We start from the raw sequence: 27,643 nt of genomic DNA, 5'->3' as shown, positions 1-27,643 counted from the left end.
GAAATGCTCAACATCCCTAGCCATAAAAGAAATGCAAATCAAAACAACTTTGAGATACCACCTCACTCCAGTTAGAATGGCAAAAATCAAGAACTCTAACAACAACAGATGCTGGAGGGGATGTGGACAGAAGGAACCTTATTTCATTGTTGGTGGGAATGTAAACTTGTTCAACCACTTTGGAAAGCAGTATGGAGGTTCCTCAAAAGACTTCACATAGAGCTCCCCTATGACCCAGCAATCCCACTTTTGGGCATTTACCCAAATGTTTACAAACAAGACCACACTAAAGCTACCAGCACAACTATGTTTATTGCAGCATTATTTACCATAGCTAAGATATGGAACCAACCCAGATGCCCCTCAGTAGATGAATGAAAATGATTTTTGTGTCCCTTTCTAAAAATTATTTCTATACAAATCACAGGCAATATTGGAAAGCAGACTTTGTTGTTCTCTGCTAATACCTTCTGAACTAGGGGGCCTGGTTTAGATATACTGTCTGCCTGGCAAGCATAAAACATGAGTTCAAACCCCAATACTACCAAAGGGAACAAACAGACAAAAAATCAATTTGCTGCAACAGTGGGAAGTGTAGAGTGGAAGGATTGGGGCCCAAGGCTAGCCAAGCAAATGGGTTGTGAGACCTGCCCTCCATCCCCCTCCCATCTCAATGAAACAAGCTGGGTGTGACAAAACACACATGCATCCCAACTATACAAAAACATAAATAGGTAGACCACAGTACAGGCACAAACATAAGATACTATATGAAAAGTAACTAAGGCCAAAAGGGTTGAAGGTATGGCTCAAGTGGCATAGCCCCTGCCTAACAGGCAAAAGGTTCCGAGTTCAAATCTTAGCACCACCAAAACCTAAAAAACACTTCTGACAGTATGCTTTTATCACTATCAAGAGTTGTTTTCTGCATCATTTTTTAAAATCCATTTCCTTACTGAGAATATCCCGAAATCATGGTAGGAAAACAAAATTATATTGAACAGATAAGTGTCATGAGTGAACGAGGGTGACAGCGAGGATACAAATATAAAAAGTTAACACAAAGGTTTGTGTGTTGTATGGGGGGGTATGTGTGTGTGTGTGTTGATAGAACAGTTGTGCATTTTCGTGGTGGTAATGGTATGTGAATCTAGATATGGGAAAAAATTTCATAGAGATGTACACTTAAATGGATGTAAAATGCTGGAAAAAGTACCAAGTACTGTAGTAACATCAGTTTCTTACTTTTTGATATTGTGCTACATAAGGTTGATATACATAGGCACATACTTACGTACACACACATATGCTATACATGATGCTACCATAGGGAGAAGCTGAGTTGCCACTTTGATTGGTACTGTACTGTCTGTACTATCTGTACTATCTTTACACATTCCTGTGAGCTCATTGTTATGGCAAAACAATAAATTTTAAAATTACAAAAGGCTACAATAAATAAATCTCAACTTTGAAGTGGCAGGAATGAAAGAAGTATAGGGCTCATGAAATGAGTAATCTCCAGTAAATTTTCTTCTGTGGGGTTTTCCTAAAATGAGCCAAAAATCAATTTCTGCCTCTGGTTTGGATATGAAAGTTATTAGTTTAAAATATGCTAATGAAGTGAAGTCTTGGAGGGGGCACATGACAAAAGTATGCAAACTTTCACAAAGATGGAACTGCATAGTAACAGCACTTCATACCTTTGTTTCTGGCTGGTGTATTTGCCTGTAACTTGATTCAGATATTTTGTGGAAGGAATTTGTCACTCTATTACGACTATTCTTTAAAATTTCAGTTATTAACATGTATGTTACATGAACTTGGGAATTAGAAAAAAAATCCACAGAAGAAAATGCCTGTAATCGTAACACACCCAGGAAAAAACACTATTGATACTTGAATAATATATTATTCGAGTCCTTTTATCTCTTTACACATAAATGATTCTCAACCACTATTTAAAGCACTTATTTAACTTACTGCTCTATGCACACTGCAACATTACCCAGATCATTCACTACCTTCCCTTCACATGATTTAATGCTACATGAATTATACCCCTGTGAATGTACAGCACGTTTACCAGTATCCTACAACCAGAAATGAGTCTGCTTCCAGTTTTCCATCATTAAAAATGATGTTATGATGAGAAGCTTCTGTGTACACTCATGAGTCATGATTATTTTCTTAAAGTTTAAAAGTTAAATTATTAGGCTGGCAAAATGTAAACATTTTCCATTTATATTATCAAAGTACTCGGCAGAGAGATACGCATCATCTTTAAAAAATGAAAATTGTTATAGGGGAAGAACATACAAAGGAAACAAAAAAATCACATAGTACATTAAAAACAGCAACAAAGATAAAAATTCTTGTGTCCCCATCTTGGGATTCCTTTTATGAACAAGAAGCCCTGTGTGAATGGAAGGTTAGGGTCAGTTTCTTTCAAGTGATTTGTCACTCACCTTAGAAACAAATTTCCATTCTCAACTAGATGTATTGTTTTTACAGAATCAGAAGACAATACTGAAAAGAGATAAATAAGAAAGCTATGCAAGACTTTTCTTAATATCCTTAACTTTTTGTCAAGTAGTGAGAATAATGTCACAATTTAGTCTGAAAGTTTGACATGAAATGAGCATTCTCTTCACTAGTGAAAAGTAGAATATGTCATAGGGCTACAGTTCCACCTACCCCCATGTGATTGTAAAATTTGTTCTTGATTTCAAGGCATTATTCCTATGTACATATGTCATTGAATTTAAATAAAAGAAAGGAATAGAGCTGAAAAAAATAATGGGGAAAATGTACTATAATTATATTACTCTTTGTGAATGCGATGTGTTTCTTTTCTAGTTGTGGATGTCCTCCCTTTGGAGTGCATGTCGGGTTACAATTTGAGATTTATGACCTTCCTTGATTAAGCATCTCTAGTTCTTTGATAGAGCACTTCATCTGTGTCTTCTTTCCTGAATTTCCAGCTGATTGAAAAATATCTGATTGATTAGGTAATCATGAAAACAGAATTTGAACTGCTTAGAGATCAATGAATATTAATAACAAAAGATTTTATTACGTTATCAAGTGGGGCTGTGTCTTTTGTTACCACTTTTCAGTGATTATGATCATTCTTTTCAGCCCTAACCCCTTCCTAGGACTCACTACTCACAGGAAATGCCAGCTTGACCTAAGAAAAATAGATTCTACCAAGAATGGTGGAAACAAGCCTTGGATAATTCTTAAAAATGATAAACTTTCTTAAAAGTTCAGCAGGGATGTGTTAATCTAGTTTTAAAAAAAACATTGACATTCAGTAGTAATGATTGAGTAGAACATGGGAAACAAGCTATTTATTCCCTGTATTGATTTCCCAAGCTGAAAAATGCTACATGTTTAGATATTGGCAGCGTAACAAGACAAATCCATGATTCTGACATTCTTTTCTTCTCAGTCATAAGCACACCATTGTATAGTATGTGTGTAGTGGTGAGATTCTGCTTGAATATAGTATACAAGATCCAGATCACATAGACCTCTTTTCCTATCAGTGCTGTGCTGTTGTTGCTCCCCTGACAAGGCTGGGTCCTAAGCCAGAGCCTTAGGACGAGCTAGCTGATCTGAAGATCAGCTTGTCCTAAATAGCTGCCTTTCTAGTAGGCTATTTAGGGGCACTTTGTATGGGAGATGAATGCGCAGAAGCTGGTGTTACCTTTTCACACACAGAGGTTTATGGCTAAGTGGTACACTTCTGGTCTAATCACCCACACAGAAGGTTATTTCCCATTCTGTACATCTCAAGAGAGATCGTTATTTCCTTAGTCTAATTAGTTTTCCCACAGTGAATTTCATAGCAATTGGGGGTGGCATGTCTTTTTACCTGTTTTGAGTTAGGAAAGGATTGGTGTAGCATAAATTTGATGGTAAAGAAATGATAATTTTTCCTATTTTGGAAAAAATGGAATTATACTTTAAATACATTTATTTTCTACCCTGCTCCCCTACTTTTCCTTTATAAATACTTTCTCTTACCTGACCCTACTACTCCATCTGCAATTTCCTTCCTTCCTTCCTTCCTTCCTTCCTTCCTTCCTTCCTTCCTTCCTTCCTTATTTCCTCCCTCCCTCCCTCCCTCCCTCCCTCCCTCCCTCTTCTTTTTCTCTGTCTCTCTTTCTCTCCCTCTCTCCCTTTTACTTATTGCTGGTCCTGAGCTCAGCCTGGGTGCTGTCCCTGAGTCTTGCTCAAGGCTAGCACTCTACCACTTGAACCACAGCTCCACTTCTGGCTTTAAAAAAAAAATTAATTGGAGATAAGAGTCTCACAGGCATTCCTGACTGGGCTGGCCTCCTTGAGTAGCTAGGATTACAGGCATACATCACTGGTGGCTGGCCCATCTTCAATTTCCTTAGTATTGTAAGGAACTGTTTTTCTGGAAACAAATTAAGCTTCGTATGAAAGGAAGCTTATCACAGATTTGAGTGAAGGCAAATTTGATATACCTTTTTATTTTGGCAGTACTTTGGTTTGAAGTCTGGACCTTATGCTTGGTAGGCAGGTGCTCTCTGACTTGACCCATGCTCCAGCTCCTTTTGCTAAGGTTACTTTTTTAGGAAGAATGTTGTGATGTTTGCCCAGAGCAGCTTGGATCAATGTTCCCCTTTTTATATCTCTCACATATCTGGAATGGTAAATGTGTGCCACCACACTCAGCTTTTTGTTGAGATGAGGGGGGTCTTAATTTTTGTCTAGCTAGCCTCAAGCTATGATCTTGATTTCTGAATCCGAAGTATCTAAGATTATAGTGTAAAGCCATTGTAACTGGCTAAAAATTGTAAATTCTCTTTAATATTTCCTATTTTCATGCTCTATCATACTTCTCTACCCTTTACATATATACTCTTTACAAATTACACACACACATATTTAATACATTAGAGACATTTGTGTTTACATTTTCTGACTTAAACTTGGACATTTTTAATGAATACTATTGCAAACTGATTATGAGCTTCTTGACAGTTAATGAAAAAGAAATTTGTGTTAAATTTGGCCACTAAGTAATAATTAATTTAGCTGTGTGGATTTTAAAAAATAAAATGATTTTCTTCTCAGTGGTATTTCATATGCCTATTCAGTAATTTTTATAACTGACAGAGGTCCTGCTTACTTGTCATATCACCTGGTACTTGTGTAACTAAACTTATAGTAGCTATTCTCTGGTTAAACTCAACATAAGAAATTGCATATTTTAGAGTAGAATACAATGGTCCAAGAACAAGCCTGGTGGATTTGAAACATGGATTATTCACAAAAATAAGACCAAATCTGCATATACCACTTTGTTCTCGTTAAAAGTAGCAGAAGTTCTTATGCAGTGATTAAACTATTCTTAAATGTACCTTATTTGATTAACATGTTTGCCAAGATGCATGTGTGTTAAAAAAGACATCACTGTTCTCTTATGCAAATTTATTTTCTTTTTCTCTAACAGACATAAGCTTACCAAAGTCAGCAACAATATGCTACACAGCCGCCTTGCTCAAAGCAAGAGCTGTCTCTGACAAGTAAGTGAGTAATAACTTGCGCGGTACTTAATGTCTGAGCAGACTTAAAGAGACCTATTCCCTCTGAGGACTTTCTCTGGAAGTTTCTCGTAGTCTGTGAGACCCCTGCTTGTGAGCATGCACTTTCCAAAACCTGCTGATCTTTCCTTTCACTACTAGAACTTGGAAATGTGTATCCCCAGGTATTGTAAGAGTGTGTGGGTCTCTAAAAAGGGACTTATATGAAATTTTATGCCTCTGAAGTGACTTTTTTTTAACAGACAGTAGGTAACAAAAGACCTACTTAGAAGTTATGCAGAATACTGTTCTTCTATTCAATTTTTGCATATTCTACTCCCTTCAGTAGGCCACGACTGGGTAATGCAATGTGGCCTTAGGGATGATCATCTCCCATTCTTTGCCTCATGAATTCCAGATTAGCTTCCCACATAGGGTCTGTTTACTTCGTCCCTTCTCAGTGGGACATTTTCCCATTTTATTCAGGCAGGTGACTGTGGCATATAGAGCTACTCTATTCATCCAAGGAAGATGGGCAGGTGAAAAGAACACTTAACTGTTTTTGAGTTCACAAATGCTTATACTTCCCCCAATGCAGTCCTTCCATAGCAATGAAAAGCAGAGAACAGGAAACCACCCTCTGCTGTGTCAGACAGGTTTGCTGTTAAGTGTGTGTGCACTTCAAGACCGAAGTAATTTTCTTTCATTCTTTTTTATCCTGTAGATCGCCAGTACCTACTGCAACATCTTTTCTCCCTACACAGCGACTCCAGCTTGGGAGGGCAGGGCCAGGGTTGTCACAGCTTCCCCTGTGGTGTCTGCCTGCCAAGCACAGCTCTGGAGTTAGCCCTGGGTGTGAGGTGAGAAAGAGATTGCATGGTCTGGTTTTTTTTTTGTTTTTTGTTTTTTGTTTTTTTCATTCCCTGGGGCAAGTGTCTCGCCCCGCAGTTGGGGCAAGCACATCCCCTGCCAAACTGCCCAAGCAGGCTTGCCTACTGCCGAAGCTGCCAACTTAACTTCCATGGCAGCACTGACATTGGGTGGGGAGCCTCCTTTGAAATTCCAGTTCTGTTTTTAACCAAGTGCGCTCTTCTATAACCTAGTTTCCTCTTTTTCCTACAACTGTCTGCCCTCATCAGTCCTCCCTACTTCCCTCCTCTCACTTAAGCCCAGGTACCTTGTAGAAAATTTAGATTAGCTTTTTAGACAGAGAGACTTGACAGATGAACTTAACTTCTGCCTTGAAAGATGCTTTCTGCTTCTGCTGGGGTTTTTGTTGGCCTTGGTTTAAGGGGCCATTCAGAGGTTCATGTAGTGGAAATTTGGTGAGCTCATGCCATTGGCTTGCTGCAATTTTATGGGCCCTTGATGTGTAGATGCTTCTCTGATTGTATGCCCAAGCAGTGGTCCCAACTGGATGGTGTTTGTCTTGCTGCTTTTCAGATTCTCTCCAGAGGCTGCATCTCGACGGGGGCTGAGCACAGCAGAGATGAATGCAGTAGAGGCCATTCATAGAGCTGTGGAATTCAATCCTCATGTGCCAAAAGTGAGTCTTTGCATCTCCCACCCTGAGGAGCTCCTTAGGATAGCAGAGCAGGTATTCACTGCCACAGTGGCATGTCCCCAGTAGGCCTGGGTAAAAAACAATGGATTCCATCTGACAAATGTTGGGGTCTTGTAGTATTTTTAAATACAAAGTCCCCTAGTAAGCAAAACCTTAAACCTTGGGCTCGTTTTTGAACTTCACATAATAAGGTAAGTTAATCCACCTTGTTCAGGCAAACCAGGTCAGGAAATCTAAATTGGTAGAGTAGGAATCTTGAAGGGTTGATACATTTGCTAGAAATTCATACCTGTTACATTACATAGACCAAATATGGGAAATACCAACTGATATGACAGTCCATGTCTCGAGTCTGTACTAGGAATAAAAGAATAGGGAAAAGGCTCAAAGTATGTAGTAATTTTTTTTATTAGTGGTGTCATTTCTATACATAAAATAGGAAATATTTGTCTTAGTTGTTGGACACATTGCTGACCTGTTTATAGTCAGTATTGCCCACATTTTATTTTCTAGGTTGGTTTTAAGGAAATCAAATTTGGGACAGAGGATATTTCTGTAATCTTTAACATGAAATAATTGTATTTAGAATTCACCTGTATTTGAGTAACTGTTGTATGATAGATATGTAGCTAAGGGTCACGTTCAGTCTCTGGATATTAAGCACATTTTTGTCTCTAAAAAACGATTCACGCTGTTTATACCAGATTTTTTGAAGGCATATATTTGTTGGAAAAGTATCTGATAAAGATTTACTGATGAGGGCTGGGAAGGTGGCTCAGTGGTAGAGCTCTTGCCTTGCATGCCTGAGGCCCTGGGTTCAATTCCTCAGCAACACATAAGCAAAAAGAAAAAAGCTGGAAGTGGTGCTGTGGCTCAAATGGTAGAGCGCTAGCCTTGAGCTGAAGAGCTGAGGGACAGCGCCCAGGCCCAGAGTTCAGGCCCCACAACTGGACCCCCCCCCAAAAAAAAGATTTACTGGTGAAAAGTGACAAAGAAAGGCAATATATTCATGTTGTAGCAGTACTATAGCAAACAAGTGAAGTGTGTGAATGATTGTATGTGAGATGATTTATGGAGTTACCTACTTTATTTTGTTGATATCTAGGGTAACAGAGATAAGTGCTCTAATATCATTCTTGAGGTTTTACTCACTCGAGGTCATATTTTTGCTTAACAGGAAATTGAAGTGTAGTACAGAGTGCCATATTCTTATACAGATGCGTTTATCCACTCTAGTTATAGCCTACTATGTAATAGCCTACTATGTATTTGTCAAGCAAGTATTAGACATTAGAAGCTGTAAATATACATTTTTATATAGTATCTTTTCACCTAAGCTAAAACTTTATTAAACATTGATTAACAATTTAAGACTAGGTATAAAAAAATTGTCCCAAATTGCAGTAATGTTAGGTCATCCATGAATATTTATTTAATACTATTTGCTAACTACAGAGCTATTCTGTGAGCATAATAAGGTTCTTTTAGTAGTATTAAGCAATTCCTGGACTCCAAAGTGAAAACTTGGGTTTGAGTTCCAGTTATAATTTATAAGCCATGGAACCTTGGGCCTAGCATCTCTGAATTTATCTTTTAAATAAAGATAAAAATACAATATGAAAATATAAAGGCTGTCTTCTATGATAAAGATTAATGTATTTGATAAAGATAATGTATTTGAAGTTTTTGGAAAATAATTGATCACTATATATTTGTGTATTATTAAAATAATAGTTGTTTTCTTGGGGTCTCCCAAACCTAGATACTAGGTCCTTTCCATTTGTCCTAACCATAACTTTAAAATCAAGATACAAATCTGTATAATTTATTGATTGTATAGTTTGACTGAAATGGTCAAATTGTAGTATAATGGTCTGATCTGGTTAATTAAATCTATAGAGAAAATTATTAAAAGCCAAATGATTAGTTTTAGGCTACTACTAGAAGAATTTGATAAATTCAGTTGGCATTCTTGCAAAAAAAGATTCTAAAAGTGGAAACATTTCAGATATTAACATATTTTAGCTAACACATGGTAATTGTATATATTTTTGTGGTATAATGTGCACTTTAATGTATGTATACAATATGAATGGTCAGATCAGGGTGACTGATAAATCTCATCAGTATGTATATGGTGTATAAATATATGATGTATATTTCAGAACATAAATCATTGCTTTGAGAACATCTCAAATATTTGATTTCACTTAATTTTCTACTTATGAAACCGAGAAGATAGTTAGTGTGTTATATTTGTCTTCATTGTGGAAAAATACCTGACAAAACTCTTTAAAGGGAAGAATTATTTGTTTTGACCCATGTTTTTCAGTAAACCATGATGGGGAAATTGTGACAAAATGGAGCAGTTTATACCATGGCAGCCAAGGAAGCTGATAGACAGAGCAGAGCATGCCTTTGCTATATGGCTTTCTTCTTTTCCCTCTTTACTCTGTATCTGCCCCTAGCCTATGGGGTGATGCTATCTACATTCAAAATGGGCCCTTCTAGAACTCTAATTACAGTAATTCTCTCTGGAATCATCCTAATGGATACACAGATACACAGATACACCCAGAGATAACCTTACTAATCTAGCTGCTTCTCAGTCCAAACAAATTAACAATCAAGATTAATCATCACAAGTATATCCTTGTCAACTTCATAGCCAAATAATACCCTTCTTTAACTATATTCCAATTTTGGCCCCTAAAAAGCTCAAATCCATCTAATAATTTGGTTCCATCTTTGTTGAAAAGCCCCAGTTTAAAACCTCCTCTAAGACTGAAGGCAAATTCTTAGCTATGAGCCCTTGTTAAAAAAAAAAAGCTACCTATTTCTAGTATAGAAGGCATAGGATAAATATTCTCATTCCAAAGATGAAAAATAGGAGAATAAAAAAGAAACTAAATTAGACAAGACTATAAACCTTCAGAACAAATACTAAGTTCTATAGCTCTGTGTCCAGTATCTGAAGCATGTGATAGTGAGATGTAAGTTCCAACTGACATGGAGAGCCTCTCCCTGTGGTTTGCCTTTTGCAGCCCAGGTAGCCTCTCTCTTGGGCTGGCTCCACTTGTTGCTTGATGTTTTCCTTAACATCCTTAGCAGATGTTCCATATAGCTGGCCTCTCCATCATTTTGGGGGTCTCTGTTGTAGCTTAGCCTTTATTGTCAGCTTCCTCCTCTTGGAGGATGCCTACAGATATCCTGACCCATTGCCTGGCATTCTGGGTCTTCCTTTGAAATATGGGTGGTAGCTTCCATGATCCTATAACTCTTGCATTCTGTATACCTTCAAAACCATCATGTAGGCAGTGCCAAGATTGCCTCTAGCTTGAGGAATAGGCAAGGTCTGCTAGAAAACAGCTGCAGCTGGCCCTGAGGATTAGGGTGGCACTCCACCTGCAAGCATGAAGAGTAAGGAGGTTTACTCCTTATCACACCACAAAACTTGAAAACAAAAACAGTAGAAAGCCAAGTTCTGTATTAGAAAGGAAAGACACTTAATTTCTAGAATTTCTGAAGTTTTAGACTGCAGAAGATTAGTAGTGAGGAAGCAAGTAAATAGACTGCATTGCTAATCACACGGTTACCCCCTGCCAAAATACTGCAACTGTGTCCCACAGAAGGTGGAAACCCCTTAAAGGCCCTTCAGGACCCCTAAAAATCGAACACAATTTGTCATTTTTCCCAGCTAATTTTTACATTCTGTTCATCATTCCAGAAACATCCTCTCCTCCTTCCCTCTTGGTTTCCTCCAAAGAAATCCTACTCATCCTTCACCAATCCCCTCACTACTACCATTAAATGTATTACCAGGAAACCTGTGTCCCTTTCTCCTTAGAATTAGTCCTTCCCTCTTTTTTTGTCTTCCACTGTAGGGCATTGACTAAGTAATTGTTCTTTACCTCTTTTGGAGTACATTTGTAGGTTTTAGAATCTTAATGATGCCAGTGATTCTGAAGAACTAGCTGACTGTACAGTTCAAGAAAACAAAGAATCCTTTTAACACATTAGAGGATTCCCCAGTCCTATTTAATGAAATTAAAATAGCTTTGTATTTAAAGAGAATGAGGTTTGTTTGCTTGTTTTGGCAGTACTGAGGTTTGAATTCAAGGTCTAGCACTTACAAGTATAGTGCTCTACCATCTGAACCATGCCTCCAGCCTTTATCTGCACTAGTTATTTTGAACTAGGGTCTTATTTGCTGCCGAGTTTTACACCTGGCTATCTTATGCTTCCTATTGAAGCTGAGATGTCAGTTATATGTTATCTCACTCAGCTTGTTTTTTATTGAGAGAGTTTCACTGCCTGTTCTTCCTGGGATGACCTGGAACTGCAGTCTTCCAGATCTCAGCTTCCCAAATAGCTGAGATTATAAGCAGAGACACCAGTACCCAGTTTAATCTCTTTTTTCAAAGAAAAAAATTATTCATGTAGTGCTTAACAGATAAAGAGCTATCCTACCTCAATTCTATACTTTCATCGCCATATCATAGTTTCTGGCCTTGGGTAATCTCAGCTGCCCTTCAGTCTGCAGATCTGAGAAGTAGTGACTAGCATATTCAGGCTGTTGCTATTGCCTCCAGGGATTTGGTAGTTTATATCTGCTTCAATTAGAACATGTAGTCATGTTCTAAGTGTAGTACTTTTCCTGCCCCTCGCTACTCCCACCAGGTCCTCTCTACCCCATCACACTACTTCATGTCTAGGGTGAGACTTCTCCATACGCACACTACTTCATGTCTAGGGTGAGACTTCTCCATACGCACACTACTTCATGTCTAGGGTGAGACTTCTCCATACGCACACTACTTCATGTCTAGGGTGAGACTTCTCCATACTCACACTACTTCATGTCTAGGGTGAGACTTCTCCATACTCACACTACTTCATGTCTAGGGTGAGACTTCTCCATACGCACACTACTTCATGTCTAGGGTGAGACTTCTCCATACGCACACTACTTCATGTCTAGGGTGAGACTTCTCCATACTCACACTACTTCATGTCTAGGGTGAGACTTCTCCATACGCACACTACTTCATGTCTAGGGTGAGACTTCTCCATACTCACACTACTTCATGTCTAGGGTGAGACTTCTCCATACGCACACTACTTCATGTCTAGGGTGAGACTTCTCCATACGCACACTACTTCATGTCTAGGGTGAGACTTCTCCATACTCAGGCCCCTTTCTTCTGAACTTACCCTCACAGTTCCCGTAGAACTGACCCAACAGTTTGGCTTTCTCCATTCTTTATGACCCATGTATTACTGAGACAGGATATCATTTGTGTTGATGAGCTTTCTGTTACTGTAAATAATACCAGGGACAATCAACTTATAAAGAAAAAAGGTGTACTTTGGCTTATACTGTGGCATCTACTGTGAGTTTCAGTATATGATCAGCTGGCCACATTTCATCAGGGCCCGTGGTAAAGTAGCACATCATGACTAGTACACATGGAAGCATCACTCACCTCATGGCTGGTATGCAAAAAGGAAAAGGAATGAGGCAGGGTCCCAACACTCCTTTGACTCTCCCCATGACCTGAAGACTTTCTTTCAGACTACACCTCTTCATGTTTCCACTATCTTCCAGTAGCATCAAATCAGAGAGCAAACCTTTGAACACTTGGGCCTTTGGGGAAGATTCCAGATCCAAACCATAGTATTCTCTTCCTCAAGGAGGCTGAGATGACTCCTTCCTTTTTATAATGAAACCAATTTCCCTGACTAAGCAGATTGTGTGGCAATAGTCCCCTACACATACACTCACACACCTAGACACATGAGTACACATGCACACACACTTGTACTCAAAGAACCCCATTATTAATAGCTCCCATGCAAAATGTTTCCAATTTCTATTATTTTTTACTCTTCCCCAAACCTTTTCCACTGCTTATGAAAATAAAAACAAGCAGTCATTTTATTTCTCAGGCTTCTACCAATTGGTGTTAGATTGTTGGAGTGATGGTTCACTGTTCAGCTACAGGGTTGGAGGAGCCATGTGAATAAGAAGACACTGAAACAAGAGGGAACTCACCTGTAGTGAGCTGTGTGGTTACAGATTCCAGTGCCCAGCATTGTAAATATCCAAATTATCCCAAGCTTCTTAGATTCCTCCCATAGAACAAGAAGCCCATGTTCACATGAACATTATAGAGGGTTTGCCAGCTCCTTGGAATGCCTGTATGTTTTGGATGGAGTTATTTAAGAGAGGAATATCCAGGACACTCACCAGTACCAATGGACAAAAGTGTATAACTTAATGTTGCCTAAAAACCTCAGTACCATTACCCCATGTGCCCTTCTCTCTGCCATTTTGGGGCAGTGTACACAGGACAGCAGCAGTCTTGAGCTTGCTGGGGAGCTTGTTTTATTTACTAATAGGGTAGCCTAGACTGGTCAGAATATGGAGGTGAGTCTTCCCTAATATAGCAGATATTTTTAAAATTATAAATCTCAGTATAGAAACTCAGGAGAAAATAGTGAGGAAAGAATTAAGAATGTGATGATACTTCATTCTCATTAAAATTTTTACCTTTTTTTCCTTTCAAAAAGCTTATCTAATGGCAAACTAGAAACTCTGATTTCATGGGGATTTTAGAGGCTTATGGAGGAAAAGATGCCGGTAATTGTGTATGCTAATGGAGTATCTACAGGACATCGTTATAGCACTGGGAATTCTATTTCATGCAAGCACTAAAGCAGTCCTCTTTTTATGTCTTGGAAAAGCTGATTGACAGAGTATAAAATTGATTTTTAATCCAATTTAGGAAACAATGTGTAGTGGGTTTTAGCATGTAAAAATGCTTCAAGCGTGGAGGCAGAAATTCAAAATACCCTGGCAGATTGTATATGATATTGTGTATCAATGGCACATTTCAGAAATATTATTTCAATATAACTTCCTTTGAGTTGAGTCATATTTTATCCCAAAGCTTTTTTGGATTAGAGTAAGAGAATGTATTATAGAAAGGTGACTCAGAGGAACATCAAGAGAAACCAGTTTTAATCCACATCTTTTAGGAATAGAAGGTTTGTCTTTCTTTAACAAAAAGTACTGCAGATGCTCCCATCAAGATCACCCTTTCAAAGGTCACCCCAGGTAAGGCCATCCCTAGTGACCTTTTCCTACCAAGGTCACTTCACCTCTGCCATCAGATCAAATTTCTTCCTATTTAGTTTTTCCTCAGTATTTGGTTCACTGATAAACCTCCATCACTTATACCTTTGGAGGTGTATATATGAACCTAGGGCTTCATACATACATGTGTTTTACCACTAAGCAACACTACCAACCCCTGGGGTACTTACTGCTTGAAGCCACCTGAGCTCCATGCATCTTCTGTCTGTGCCCTGAACTCTAGGAACTCTCCTATATCCTTTCCTGTCCTACCCACCCCTTTGTGTTGGCTTCAGGAGGAACACTCTTGTCTTGCTTAAAGCTCTCCTGGGAGATTCCATGTGGCTCCCATAGCTCAACTTCTGCTTCTCTTGCATGCTCCACACCTTTGGGGATATTCTGCAGGTTCTTCAAGCTATATTAGTTACCTTCCCTTTACTAAGCCTTTTATTCCTCTGCTATCTTTTATTTTTTATTGTGCCTGTCTTGGGACTTGAACTCAGAGTCTGGGTGCTGTCCCCGAGCTGCTTTTGTTCAAGGCTAGCTCCCCACCACTTGAGCCTCCGCCCCACTTCCAGCCTTTATTTAGGTGTGTGTGTGTGTGTGTGTGTGTGTGTGTGTGTGTGAAAGATAATAGCTTCTTTCTTTTTTTTTAATTTTTATAATTATTATCTTTAAGTAGTTGTACAAAGAAGTTCCCATTCTACAAAACAGTATACAAGGTATCTGACAACATGGTCTTTATCCCAGCTCAGGACACATGCTATTCTAAATCCTGTAGCTAAAAACTTCAGTCATCTTTGATTCCTTCTCTCACCCTCAGATTCAGTTCCTGGGCAAGTCCCTTCCCTTTTCCTCAATATTGTCACCTCCCTGGCCTATGACAGGTAAAGAGCAAGCTCCAGAGCATGCCACAAAAGACCTTTCAAACCACTGTTCTTGATGGTCTCTCTTGGAGAGCAGAAGGAAGCCTGCATTCTAATACCATTTCTGCTTTGTGCAACTTGTACAACACTCAACAAGCCTGCCTGGCACATGCTAGTGTAGGCAATTGCTATTATGACAATGTTCTAGTTTCACCAGATTATAACTACATATGCCTTGCCCAGGCTTGCCCTTGGCCTGGAATCTCACTCCCATTCTTTGCCAAGTAAATTCTTATTAATCAGATAGACTTATATCTTCTATTTTTGTGAAGCCTTTTCAGACATATGCTTTCTGTTTGCTTCCTTAGTGCTAAATGCATTCTTAGTGCTTTTCTGAGATATTCAGTAGGTTGAAGTTTTGTATTTCCTTGCCTGTATTTCTTTGCCCTGTTTTCCCTCCCTCAAAGACTAGGGAGTATCGGGTAATAATGGAACCTGATTCACATTCATGTCCTTAGGGTAAATTTTGGCCCTTCCTGTATTTGGGTCCCTGGGACAAACTATGTCATTCCCGCCTCTGTGTGCTTGGGATGTGGGGTGGATTTTCCCACATCTGTATCCTTGGGTAAGCTATAGGTGCTATCATATTCATACTTTTGGTGAACCATTGTGGGACTCCAACATTTCTGTTCCTAGGGTGCACGTGCACTGTGGCACTCTGGGATATACTGTGGGTACCTGCATAGTTTGCAAATGAAATAAAGTAACTGATGAATAGTTTGGAGTGGAATGGAGCAAAGTACCTTGTGATGAGGTTTGTTCAACTTTGCTTTATGCTTCTTGCTATATTGGTTGATTAGTGACCTCCAGTAGTCAGTTCTCTTTACCTGATTTGCTACTGTGATTTGTAAATACACACACACACACACACACACACACACACACACACACACACACACACACCAACAACATTTTACTTGGAAATGTACTTGATTATGTGTAGTTGGGGAGGCATGTACACACAAGCACCGTAACTCACTTTCAGAATCATACAGACATTTCACTTGTAATTTAATTTATTTATTTATTGTTTTTTTCTTGTAAAACTGGAGTTTGAGCTCAGCGCCTTATACTTGCTAGGCAAGCATTCTGTCTTGAGGCATTCTCCACTCTGTCTCTGTCTGTCTTTGTCTCTGTCTCTGTCTCTCTGTCTCTGTCTCTCTCTCTCTACCTTTCTCTTTTTGTGCCATTACTGGGGTTGTAACTCATGGCCTGTAACTGAAGGTCTTTGTTCTGTCTTGGCTTTTTCCCTGAAGGCCAGTGCTCTACCATTTGAGCCACACTTCCTGTTCTAGCTTTTGCTAGTTATGTAGAGCTAAGGCAGGATCTTCAGATCTCAGCCTTCTGACTAGCCAGAATTTTAGCCATGATCCCCCAACACCTATCTCTTGGTTTGGTTATTTTTAAGACAGGTACTCAATATTTATACCTGGGCCAGCCTAAACCATAGTGCTCATATTTTTTTTTTTCTGTTAAAATGCAGACTTACGAAGTTAAAAAAAAAAAACCCAAAAAACTTGGCCAGCCTCAAATTAAATCTTCGTGATCTCTGCTTCCCAAATAGCTAGGATTACAAGTACTAGCTACTGCATTTCATGTTTTTTAATCACTAAATGAACACATATACAATGAACAAATATACAAATACTTGTCCACAGGTACTATATTGAATGCTTCATATTCCCATCTTATATAATCTTTTAAATTGAAAACCAGCCAGGTGCTAATGACTTATACCTATAATCATAGCTACATAGGAGGCTGAGATCTGAGATATCCATTTCCAAGATAGCCAAGACAGAAAATTCTGAGACTCTTATTTCCAGTTAACTACCAATAGTAAAACTAATAGCCAGAAGTGGAGCTGAGGCTTAAGTGGTAGGGCACTATCCTTGAGTAAAAAAGCTCAGGGACAGTGCCCAGGCCCTGAGTTCAAGCCCCAGGGACCAGCACATACACAAAATTGATAACTAACAAAGTGTTTTTAATTTTACCAGTGAACAAACTGAAAGGCAAATACATAGTGCGACTAAGATCTACCAGCTGTATTGTGGAGGAAGATTCCAAAGATTTCAAACAGTAGTTCACAGTTGCAGATGGGACACAGGAGATGAGGCTAGGAGCCTTGGTGATGTGTATCTCATTCTCCATCATTCTCCAACTAAATGAGAGCCACGATGACCTGAAGTGTTCTATCCTGTTCTACTCTGTCTTCCTGAGTTCAAGGAGTAGACCACATTGAAGCTCAGAAATGTAGTCTCTCTTCCAGTGGTACTAGTTTTATTCTCAACACTTATATTTTAAAAAACCAAGTTTTCTGCCTTTTGTCAGAGCCAGTAGACATGCAAAGCATGGCTATGTTTTATTATCTTTTTTTGTATGATTTACATTTTGTGTAACATTTTGAAAATTTTAAAACAGATTATATATATATACGCACACACATATGGAGAAAGTATAGCAGAAAGCAGAAAGTACACAAAGAACCCACAAAACATCTACTATAGAATCAAATATCGAGTTATCATTAACATTCAATCTGTAACCTTTCCTTTTTTGTCCTATTTTTCTTTTTTTTTTTTTTTTTTGTTTTTGGAGGCCAGGTCTTACTATGTAATTCTGACTGGCTTGGAAATTACAGTCCTCCTGCCCAGCCCCCTGAGTGTTAGAATTTCTGGCATTTACCACTACATCTGTGTAGTTTCCAATGTTTTTTTTAATGGTTACATTTTTATTATGAGAATAATCTAGAATATGTAGTATGATACATTGGTTGTTTTATTCACTTAGCATAATTATACATTTTGTAAACATTGTACAATAAATATTTTCCATGCTAAATTCTTCTATTACCTAGTTTTGAGGAGCAACTGATAGTCAGTTAAATATACCAAGATTTAATCATCCTATTTTTTTCACATGAATTTCATGTGACAGTATTACTGGTGAAAATCGCAATAATTCCTTGGCATCAGTAGTTTGTGAAAGATACATTTAAAGTTATTCTTTCTCAAATCATTATAGAAATTTAGAACCTTAAGAGACCTCAGTAGTCACTAGGGTAGCCTCAGGTGGGAGAGACTATAACACATCTTTCCTTACTGTTGAGCCAGCCTTTGCTCCATACCTCCATGAGTAGGCAGCACTCACACAGAGACAACAGCCCTCTGCCCTGCTTTGTACATCTTGACTTTTTTGACTCTATTATTGGGCATACGGAACTAGATTCTGACAAATGCATTTTTGAAAAGCTACTTCTGAAACCTTTAGAGGCCCTCTGATGGAGAATCTCAGAAGTTAGGTGTAGAACATAGGCTAATACTGACTTGGCTAATAGGAGCCAATATAGGCTAATATAGCTAATATAGGCAGGCAGAACATGTTCTAGGATTTGCAAGCTAATTGATTTCTGCATATTTGTGGATAGAGAGCTGCCCTCCTCCATTTATTTTTCTCTTGACAAGTAGGACATGAAATGTTGTTCCATGTTTTTCTAATTTAAATGTTGCACATGTTGAGAACTGATCTTGCCAGCCATTTTAAGCGTGGCCAAAAACATAGCACATTGTTGCTATTATCCTCCATGCTTTGATTAGGGACAGCATTCTCTTTGAAACTTATAAAGGAATATAAATTTCCTGTATAGACATAACCTATTTCTAAAATAGATATAATAAGGCAGAGCTGAGTGAATTTCTTTTGGTTGGTTTCATGAAATGTCAACAGCATGGGGTGCTCATTTGAGAGTGTTCTTGAAAAGTACAATTTTTAGCTTAGTTCAACTTTATATACATATTGATATATAATACATATACATTATTTTGATGTGCAAGGTATACTGCAGGAGATACAGCAGGAAAATTAGATGAAGATTACAAAGCTCATGCTCTTGAGGTTCTTATTCAGCTGAGGAAAAGACATGGATAACGTATATATTTGTATACATACATACATATGCACATATTGTTTGTACATGTATATGTATATAAATATCTGTATGTGTATGCATATACATGTATATGTGTATACATAATGTTTATAACAGACTTATGACTTAGAGGGAAAAACAAAACTTTACCAAACATTCAGGACTACAGATGATCCTTGAAGCTACACATATCCCACAGCTCACAGGCTGAGTTAAACCATCTGGCTTATACACATGTACTATTATTTTATAGATAGATAGATAGATAGATATTCTGGTGGTCAAAAATGCTTTTCAATAAATTTTTGTCTTTTTTTTTTTAGTGCTGTCACTGAGCCCTTCAGCTTAAGGCTAGTGCTCTACCACTTTGAGGCACAACACCACTTCTGGTTTTTGAGTGGCTAATTGGAGATAAGAGTCTCACAGACTTTACTCCCTGGGTTGGCTTTGAACTGCTATCCTCCGATCTCAATCTCCTGAGTAGCTAGGATTATAGGCATGAACTACCAGCGCCTGACAATTTTTGTCTTCTTGATATGTCTATTTGATAGGAACGATGGCTATGAATAATTATTAGAAATGCAAATTAAAATCTTGTTCTGGAGTTGTCTTTCTTTGGGCAAGAAATTTTTTCTCATCAATTTTCTCAGTGATTGTTAAGCATAACAAAATGGTCATTTTTCAGACTTTCTCTGAACAATATAATTTGTAGTGCTTTGTAAGTTATATATCTTTCTCATTATTTATAACCTTGGAGTTTTAAGACTTTGACTGGCATGTGTATTATAATGGCTTCTATTAAGGATTCATAAAGGATAGCCAGGATTCTCTCACCATAAAGCTCACCTTTTCTATTTATATAATAGCTGATATCATTATAAATATAATTCTAGTTGTGTTGCCAGGTAACTATCAGTCATTATTTTTTCCAAAAGATTTTCATCCTACACTGTTGCAAAACAAGATAGAGAAGGAAAAACATAGCTTGTAGCCTCAAAAAGCCAAGTGGCCAAAAGGTTCTTTTATAATTGGTGCTTGAAGAGTTACCATCAAAATAATAAACATCTTTCGTAGACCAGTCTGGAAAGAACTCCTTCTATTGAGGCCTTTCTTGAGGAAGGCTTTCTTTCCCAGCATCCCCAAAAGTATGGTGTGTGTGTCACTGTTCTCTGGGGCCTCTCTCTATTTTTCTCCTCTTTCTCTTTGAGGCAAGAGGTTTAGAATCCAAAGACCTGAATGTATCCTCCTGCTTCCCATTGTGCCACATACCCTGCCATCAGGCTTGCCAACAAGAGAGGAGGAGGCTTAAAAACAATTGGGGGACACTGAAGGATGTAAATCCTTAGCTAGATGATAATGAAGCATCACAAATTTCCATTCTATGTACCAAAATGCTGTCATCTGTCACTGTCTTTCATACTGACAGACACCATAGATCACCTCTCTTACATTAATAGTTTTGAACATGTCTACTTATGGACCTTCCTTTTGTTAGGTTCATCTTCTAATTGAACATTTCCTTCCATGGTCTGATAATCTTCATTTGAAAGAAGTTTTACATGAATTTGTTGTTGTTATTGGTGGTGTGTGCACATAATTTATTGAAGGTAGATCCAGTAAGGGAGATAATAAGGACTAAAACACTAGGAGAATGTTCTAAATTTTCTTCCATTTCTATTCCATAGAACATATAAAATAATGAAGATGGAAATTTAGTGTTTGCTTAGGCTCCTGAAAGAATACTCATTTTTGCTCCATACCCCAGTAACTTTGCAGAAAGGAGGAAAGGAGAGGTATAAGTTGAGACTCAGCCTGTCTTAGGGAAAGAATCTAAAAGGTCATTGTAGTTTGGAATCTGTACTGCGCCTCCCCTCGCATCTTCCTCTGTTCAGGGTTCCACCCTCTGTCCTTCCCAGGCTGAAGGCAGCTCTAGGTGTCACTTTTTATGTGCTACCGTCTTTCTCTTTGATTGGTTTTTATAGAAAAAAAATATTAGGCAGTAGTAGTCAATGACCAGGGCAGTTGGTTTAAACATATGATTTCTTGATCTTCATGTGTCCATTTTATATTTTTTCATTTAGTTACAAAGTTAAATGATTGTATCCTCTACATTTTTCTTTCTGCTGTTTGAGTCTTTATCTTTAATTAGAACATTTTGGCCTACAAGCCTCTGATCTTACTAAAGGAAACTAGTACTGTCAGCAAACTTTGAATTGCTGGATGTTTTAGTAATTGCCTTCAAATGTAGTAATGGGGTTTGATGAAACGCTTATTAATATTGGCTCGGGGAAAATCAACCTATTTCCGTATTGAGTTCCAAATCACTGTGTCTTAACACGTTTCCTGCCTTTTTTATTTTAGTACCTACTAGAAATGAAAAGCTTAATCCTACCCCCAGAACACATCTTGAAGAGAGGAGACAGTGAAGCAATAGCATATGCATTCTTCCATCTTGCGCACTGGAAGAGAGTAGAAGGGGCTTTGAATCTTTTGCATTGTACGTGGGAAGGCAGTAAGTAATTTTCTTTCTTCAAACATTTGGGGGTACGATGCTGTGGTTTGAATTCAGAACTCAGGGCTTTCTGCTTGCTAGGTGGATGCTGTGCCACTGAAACCAAAGGCCCCTCCCCATTTTTGGGCTCTGATTATGTTTATGAGATGAGAAGTTCATTTTTCCCCCCGGCTATCCTGGATTATGATCCTCCTGTTCATACTCTCTTATCTTCCCCATAGCTAGAATGACAGGTACTACACACAGCTTTTCTTATTAAGATGGAGACTTTTTCTTTTGCCTGGGCTGTCTTTGAACTGTAATCCTCCACCTCCCTGGTAGCTAGAGTTACAGATGTGAGCCACTGTGCACTGGAAACCATTTGTGTGTGTGTGTGTGTGTGTGTGTGTGTGTGTGTGTGTTGGTCCTGGGGCTTGAACCCAGGGCCTAGGTGCTGTCCCTGAACCTATTTGTGCTCAAGGCTAGCACTCTACCACTCATGCCACAGCTCCATTTCCAGCTTTTTCTGAGTAGTTTATTGGACATAGGAGTCTCATGGACTTTTCTACCCTGGCTGGCTTCAATCCATGATCCTCAGATCTCAGCCTCCTTAGACGCTAGGATTATAGATGTGAACCATTGACACCTGGCATGCTAAACATTTTTTACAAACACAAAAAATACTTAAACTGATTTTACTCCTTAGTGTTCATGATGGACGGTGAGTGAGGATATATCTAACCCTTATTTCCTGTAAGGCCCATCACTACGATGGCCCATCACTGGTTCCCCACTGTGGTGGGTGTTACTATGGTGATACAGTCACAGCTTGGAAAGATACATTTATACAAGAAAGGGGTGAATATGAAAGTCTCTAAGGAACACTCTCCTACCCTGAAAACCCTCTTTATGGGCCAGCCACAAGCCCTTGCCCATAATGATCCTTGGCATGAGATTAGGCCTTGTGCTAGACACTAATTTCCACTTCTTATTGGCTTGATTGAGAATGTAGTCACAGATATCCTATATTGAAATGAGGTTAACCATCTACAAAAGTATGACAGGTATCTATCAAAATGAAGGCAGTGGCTATTGAACTCTAGTGTGTGGTAGTAGGCATTGCAGTTTTGTAATTGTTGAAAAGATGGAGAGAAACATAAATGTGAATGAATGCTTTCTAGGATTCTGTCATTCTGTGATAGGAGAGGAGACTGTAATGGTGAGTGGAATGTGTTATTTTCACAGAAAAGTGTATAGTCTGGTTTCGAGGGGCAACTGGCAACATGTGGCAGCTGCCTGGTGATATTCACAAAGGAGAGGCCAAACCTGAGTCAGATGAGATTTGAACAGTCTTGAAGGGCTGTGACAGTCATATAAGCAAGGACACTGTGAAGCAATGGGGAGGCGGGCAGGGGGGCATTTCGGGGAGCGTAAACTAAGAAAAAGACCCAGCACTATGGATAATTGTCTAACATGGGCATTGGAATCTGCTGATACTTAAGTGAAGTGATGCAAGAACAAGTTGCTTATTTTTTTCTTTTTCCTTTCATGGGAAAATAAAATAATAAATATTGGAGTCTCCTGATACATTTTTCCTACTTCACCCCTACTCTGGTCAACTTCACAAACAAGTATCTTTTTTTATCCTTTGACCCAGTTTGTCTTTTCTGCTTCCATTTCACTAGATAAGCTCAGCTCCTTCCTGTTCTTGTCCTTCCATAATGCAGTATGAATTCAGCTTGGTACAGGAAGGGTGGCGAAGGGAGGAGGGAGCAAAATGGGATGGGGAAAAATAAGTTGACAGAGATGGGACTCAAATTGATTGGAAAATTTTTGCTTAGTTTTGAATTTTTTCTTTTTTTTTAAATAAGTTTTTTTATTGTGAAAATACCATACAGAGGGGTTACAATTACATGAGAAGGTAATGAGTACATTTCTTATCAAGCATTGTTGTCTCCTCCTTTGTTTCCCCTTACCATCCCTTCCCTCCCATCTCCACAACTACATTCTCTCCTCCCCCCCCAGTGTATGATAATGGATTTACTTATATAATTTACTACTGAAACTTGAAAGTATGTGACCAGTACTTCCACCCCTACTTGGTAGGGGTGAAAGTACACAGCACCAGAACTGTATTTGGATATGTGAAGACATAGTACATTCTTCTCAGAGGATAGGAGCCTGTGAATGTCTCTCACTTGAGCTCATTGTTCCATATAAGGTATTCTACTTGAAAGAGACAAAAGAAATGTTTTATTTATGCATAGGAGTCCAAAAAGCCTAGAAGGAACAAATATGAGACGCCCTCTGTAATGATAGGAAAAATTAAATAGGCAAATTGCCCCCTCAAATAACATATTTGTAGATTAGCATCTTGAAGCACTAATAGAAATTAAACAATTATCCAAAAACTAAGACTTACTCCCATATTTAGGCCTGAAAATGGAATGAGGCAAAGGATGATTGATATTTGGTAATAGGAATCATATCACCTTAAAAAATTTAAATCCCCAAAGGAGATTACTGGCAATTGTTTGGAAGTTAGTAGTCAGGGATTAATAGAGAGGTGCTCTGGTCAGCTGGTAGGGATAATGAGACAGAGGAATGTGCAGCAACATAAGGAGGTACAAAAGCAAGGAGAGTAGTTATATTGGGGAAATTAATTACTTCCAATTACATTGGAAGAATGCTTTATTGCGATTGAAAGAGGTGATATTTTAGATACAAAACAGCATATTAAGCCAGGTGCTAGTGGCTCACATCTGTAATACTAGCTACTCTGGAGGCAGAGATCTTGAGGATCATGGTTCAAAGCCAGTTTGAGCAGATAAGACTGTGAGATTCTTATCTCCAATTAAGTACAAAAAATGAAGTGGAGCTGTTGCTCAAGTGGTAGAGTGCTAGCACTAACCTTGACCAAAGAAAGGCTCAGGGTATTCAAGCTCCATGACAGGCAAAACAAACAAACAAGCAACAGTGCATATTAAGGAAATCAGATACATACAGGAAAAATGAAATTTTACCTTTGATCTTTACAGATAAACGATTCCTGTGAAAATAAGGTAATTGTGATGCCAGTTAAAACCAGCCACTGCCATTCGGTTTCCAAAGATAATTATGACATCAATTTTAGAAAAGAGATCTGAGAGTGCTGCTGATGATCTAAATGCTTGAAATTGCCAGGAACCTTGAAGAGTATTCATGTAACAGGGCAATGTAAATTTTGGTCTTACATTTATGTCTCTGCACTTACTACTCTTGGTAATATTCTGAGTTTGAGAGGACAAAAGTGGACATTTCAATTTTTCAGGAAGAGAAATAGAATCATTGTGATGGGTGGCATGTTGGGAGATTCAGGAGGTACACCAAGTTCACTTTTCCTTTATTGCACGGAATAGATTCAGGGTAAAAAACAAAAAACAAACATTTGCTTAGTTGCCTACAAGTTAAACTTGCATTAATACTTACAGTATTTCTTATAACAGTTCCCATTCTACTGTTTAGAAAGTTAACCATTCTCAGCTGAGTATGCTTAAATACACCTGTAATTCTAGCCACTCAAGAGGCAAATTGGGGATCTGGAGTTTAAGGCTAGCTTAGGCAAAAGTAGCAAGACTTAGTATCAGAAACAAAATAAAAATAAAAAGACTAGGAGCTATATCTAAAGAGTAGAGTGCTATTTGCCTAGCACATGTGAGGCTGAGTTTAATCCCTAGTGCCAGAAGGAAAAAAAAAAAAACAAATTGTTTAAATAGAGATACAGGTGGACCCATTACAAAAATGAGATGTACAAGATTTATGTCAAAAAACGAACTTCAGCTTTCACTGTATTTGATGTCGGTATAATTTGTGGAGGGGAAGGGAAAAAACAAATCGTTTAAATAGGGATACAGGTGGACCCATTGCAACAATGAGATGTACAAGTCCTTATGTTGAAAACAAACTTTACAACTTTAGCCTGGGGGCGGGGAGAGGGAAGTGGTGGGGGGAGATAGGAAGGGAAGGGAAGGGAAGGGGAAACAAAGGAGGAGGCAACAATGTTTGATAAGAAATGTACTCATTACCTTGCCCATATAATTGTAACCCCTCTGTACAGCATTTTCACAATAAAAAAGTTAACCATTCTGTATAAAATTATATTTTGCTCTTTAATATTGTCTTAAATATTTCCATATAGAATGAAATAAATTTTATAAGAAAAATAATGTGAATTGTAAACAAGGAGACTGAAAATCATTATACCTAGCTTATTTATATGGATACTGCTGACTTGGGAGCATCATTTTTTTTCACTTTGTATTTACTTTACAGTTCCTACAATATGCATATGTATTTCTAACAAGCATAAATGTGTTTGTGTGTCTATGCTTATATGTACACATGTATTTAGAAAAATATATATTTCTTTAGAAGTGACTTTGCTCTTTTCTACAAAGAAAGCTATAATTGTGCCATACAATTTAGAAGAAAGAATTATCATTCCCACTCCAGGCAATAGTTTGAAATCTTTTGACATCACTTCCAGATTTGTGTCCATTATAAAATTAAATTTAAAAGATTCACAGCTCTGTATTTTAAAACAAGAATATATGGATTCTCATTCTCAATCAAGTACTCACCTAATTCTTGGAAAGTGAAAAGCACTGATGATATCAAATGCCATGCACTGTCAGCCCTCGGTTAGTGGCTTCCTGGCAAATGTAGCGGCTCCCACTCAGGAATCTCCAGGCCTTCCACAGGGCAGCCTGGGCCTGAGCAGAAGAGCCTGTACTTCTCCCAGTGCACCACTGGGTGGTGCCTTTTGACATCTCCAGCCTCGTGGTTTGGTCTTTTCTCCTGAATTTTTTTTTCTTTTTGAAATTTAATGTGATTCCCTGCCTCCCACCCAATTGCCTTTTTTTTCACTTGAAATTCTGACAGAAAAGTAACAGTACCTAATTTCTCCAGGTTCTGGGTCAAAACTGATTATTAGGTTATCCTTTGGAGATCTGAAACAAAATTTTTAGCTCTACCTGAAGTGTTAGGAGGTAAAGGTAGGTGTAATTCTTCTTCTCATTTGTTTGTTTTAATGAATTGAATCTGTTATATTAGAGAATTAGTCCTCCTGTGTAATTAAGTAGATTTTCCATTAAACTAGTTGAAAAAAAAAACAACTTCCATTTCTTTTTATAAGACCCAAAGTCCAGCTGATGCACAGCAGAGATTGGTTGGGTTTGAAACATATGGTAGTTAAAGGCTGGGGAGTCTGGGGGGGGGAGGGGAATCCCTGACTCCTCAACTACAAGCACATCAGCATATCAAAGGTCTCCCAAATGTTTGATTCATCATTGTCCTAGTCCATGAAATTACACAATAGTGATTCAAAGTTAAGATAATTAAGAAAAGGGGAAAGTTTCCATTTATAAGACTCTATGTTTCTTGGATTATTGTACAGTTGCCACCTTATCTGAGTTATATTTACGTAAGCATTTCAGGCTCTGGTTTATATACACACACAACTGCAAGTATGATTTGAATATAAAAAATATATATGAATGAAAGATCTCATTTCAACTGGGTCTTATTTAGAATGTTATTGCACTTTATGGGTTCTGTTTGAAATGGCACATCTTCTGTTTTACCTATATTAGTGTGCCTTCCCTTCCCACCTTGATTCTTTTCAAGGCTTTATTTTTACCCTGTTTATTTTTATTAAAGCAGGACTGTCTGTTGACCATAACAGTGAACTTTACATTTCTAGTTCTATATGTATAGCAGAAGTATGCCATGGGGTAAATCACTTAGCCTTTCTTTGTTCTTATTTTTTTTCCACTTGACCAAGTAAGACTCTATTTTCTTTCTTTTCCCCAAAGAATCCACTAAATAATGTATAAGATTTGAAGGTGATGTTTCTTCGGGGAACTAAGGCAGAGTGTTTCCTTTGAGCCGGGAAAATGGTCCATTGTTGAAGCATAGGATGAGATTGTGATTCTAATTTATTCTCTTTGAACCTAAATGGCCAATGCCCCTCACTGTGAGATGTAGTTCCTAGGATA

General features: G+C 38.2%; 1 protein-coding gene across 6 annotated transcripts in view; it reads left to right on the top strand.

Annotated features, from left to right (window-relative positions):
- St7 (suppression of tumorigenicity 7) overlaps window positions 1–27,643 on the top strand; it is a 205,862-nt gene that overhangs the window by 163,425 nt on the left and 14,794 nt on the right. For 5 of the 6 annotated variants that reach the window (XM_013020002.1, XM_013020006.1, XM_013020000.1 and 2 more), the window contains 3 exons: window positions 5,492–5,564; window positions 7,005–7,107; window positions 21,479–21,629. In XM_013020002.1, the coding sequence (XP_012875456.1) occupies window positions 5,492–5,564; window positions 7,005–7,107; window positions 21,479–21,629 (327 nt within the window). The remainder of the gene's footprint in view (window positions 1–5,491; window positions 5,565–7,004; window positions 7,108–21,478; window positions 21,630–27,643) is intronic. The other variant, XM_013020001.1, reaches the window with a different exon arrangement.

The sequence above is a fragment of the Dipodomys ordii genome, unplaced genomic scaffold (genome assembly GCF_000151885.1).
Source record: "Dipodomys ordii isolate 6190 unplaced genomic scaffold, Dord_2.0 Scaffold48, whole genome shotgun sequence".
Classification (NCBI taxonomy): Eukaryota; Metazoa; Chordata; class Mammalia; order Rodentia; family Heteromyidae; genus Dipodomys; species Dipodomys ordii.
The sequence above is the reverse complement of the archived record's forward strand: the minus strand, read 5'-3'. Positions and strand labels throughout refer to the sequence as shown.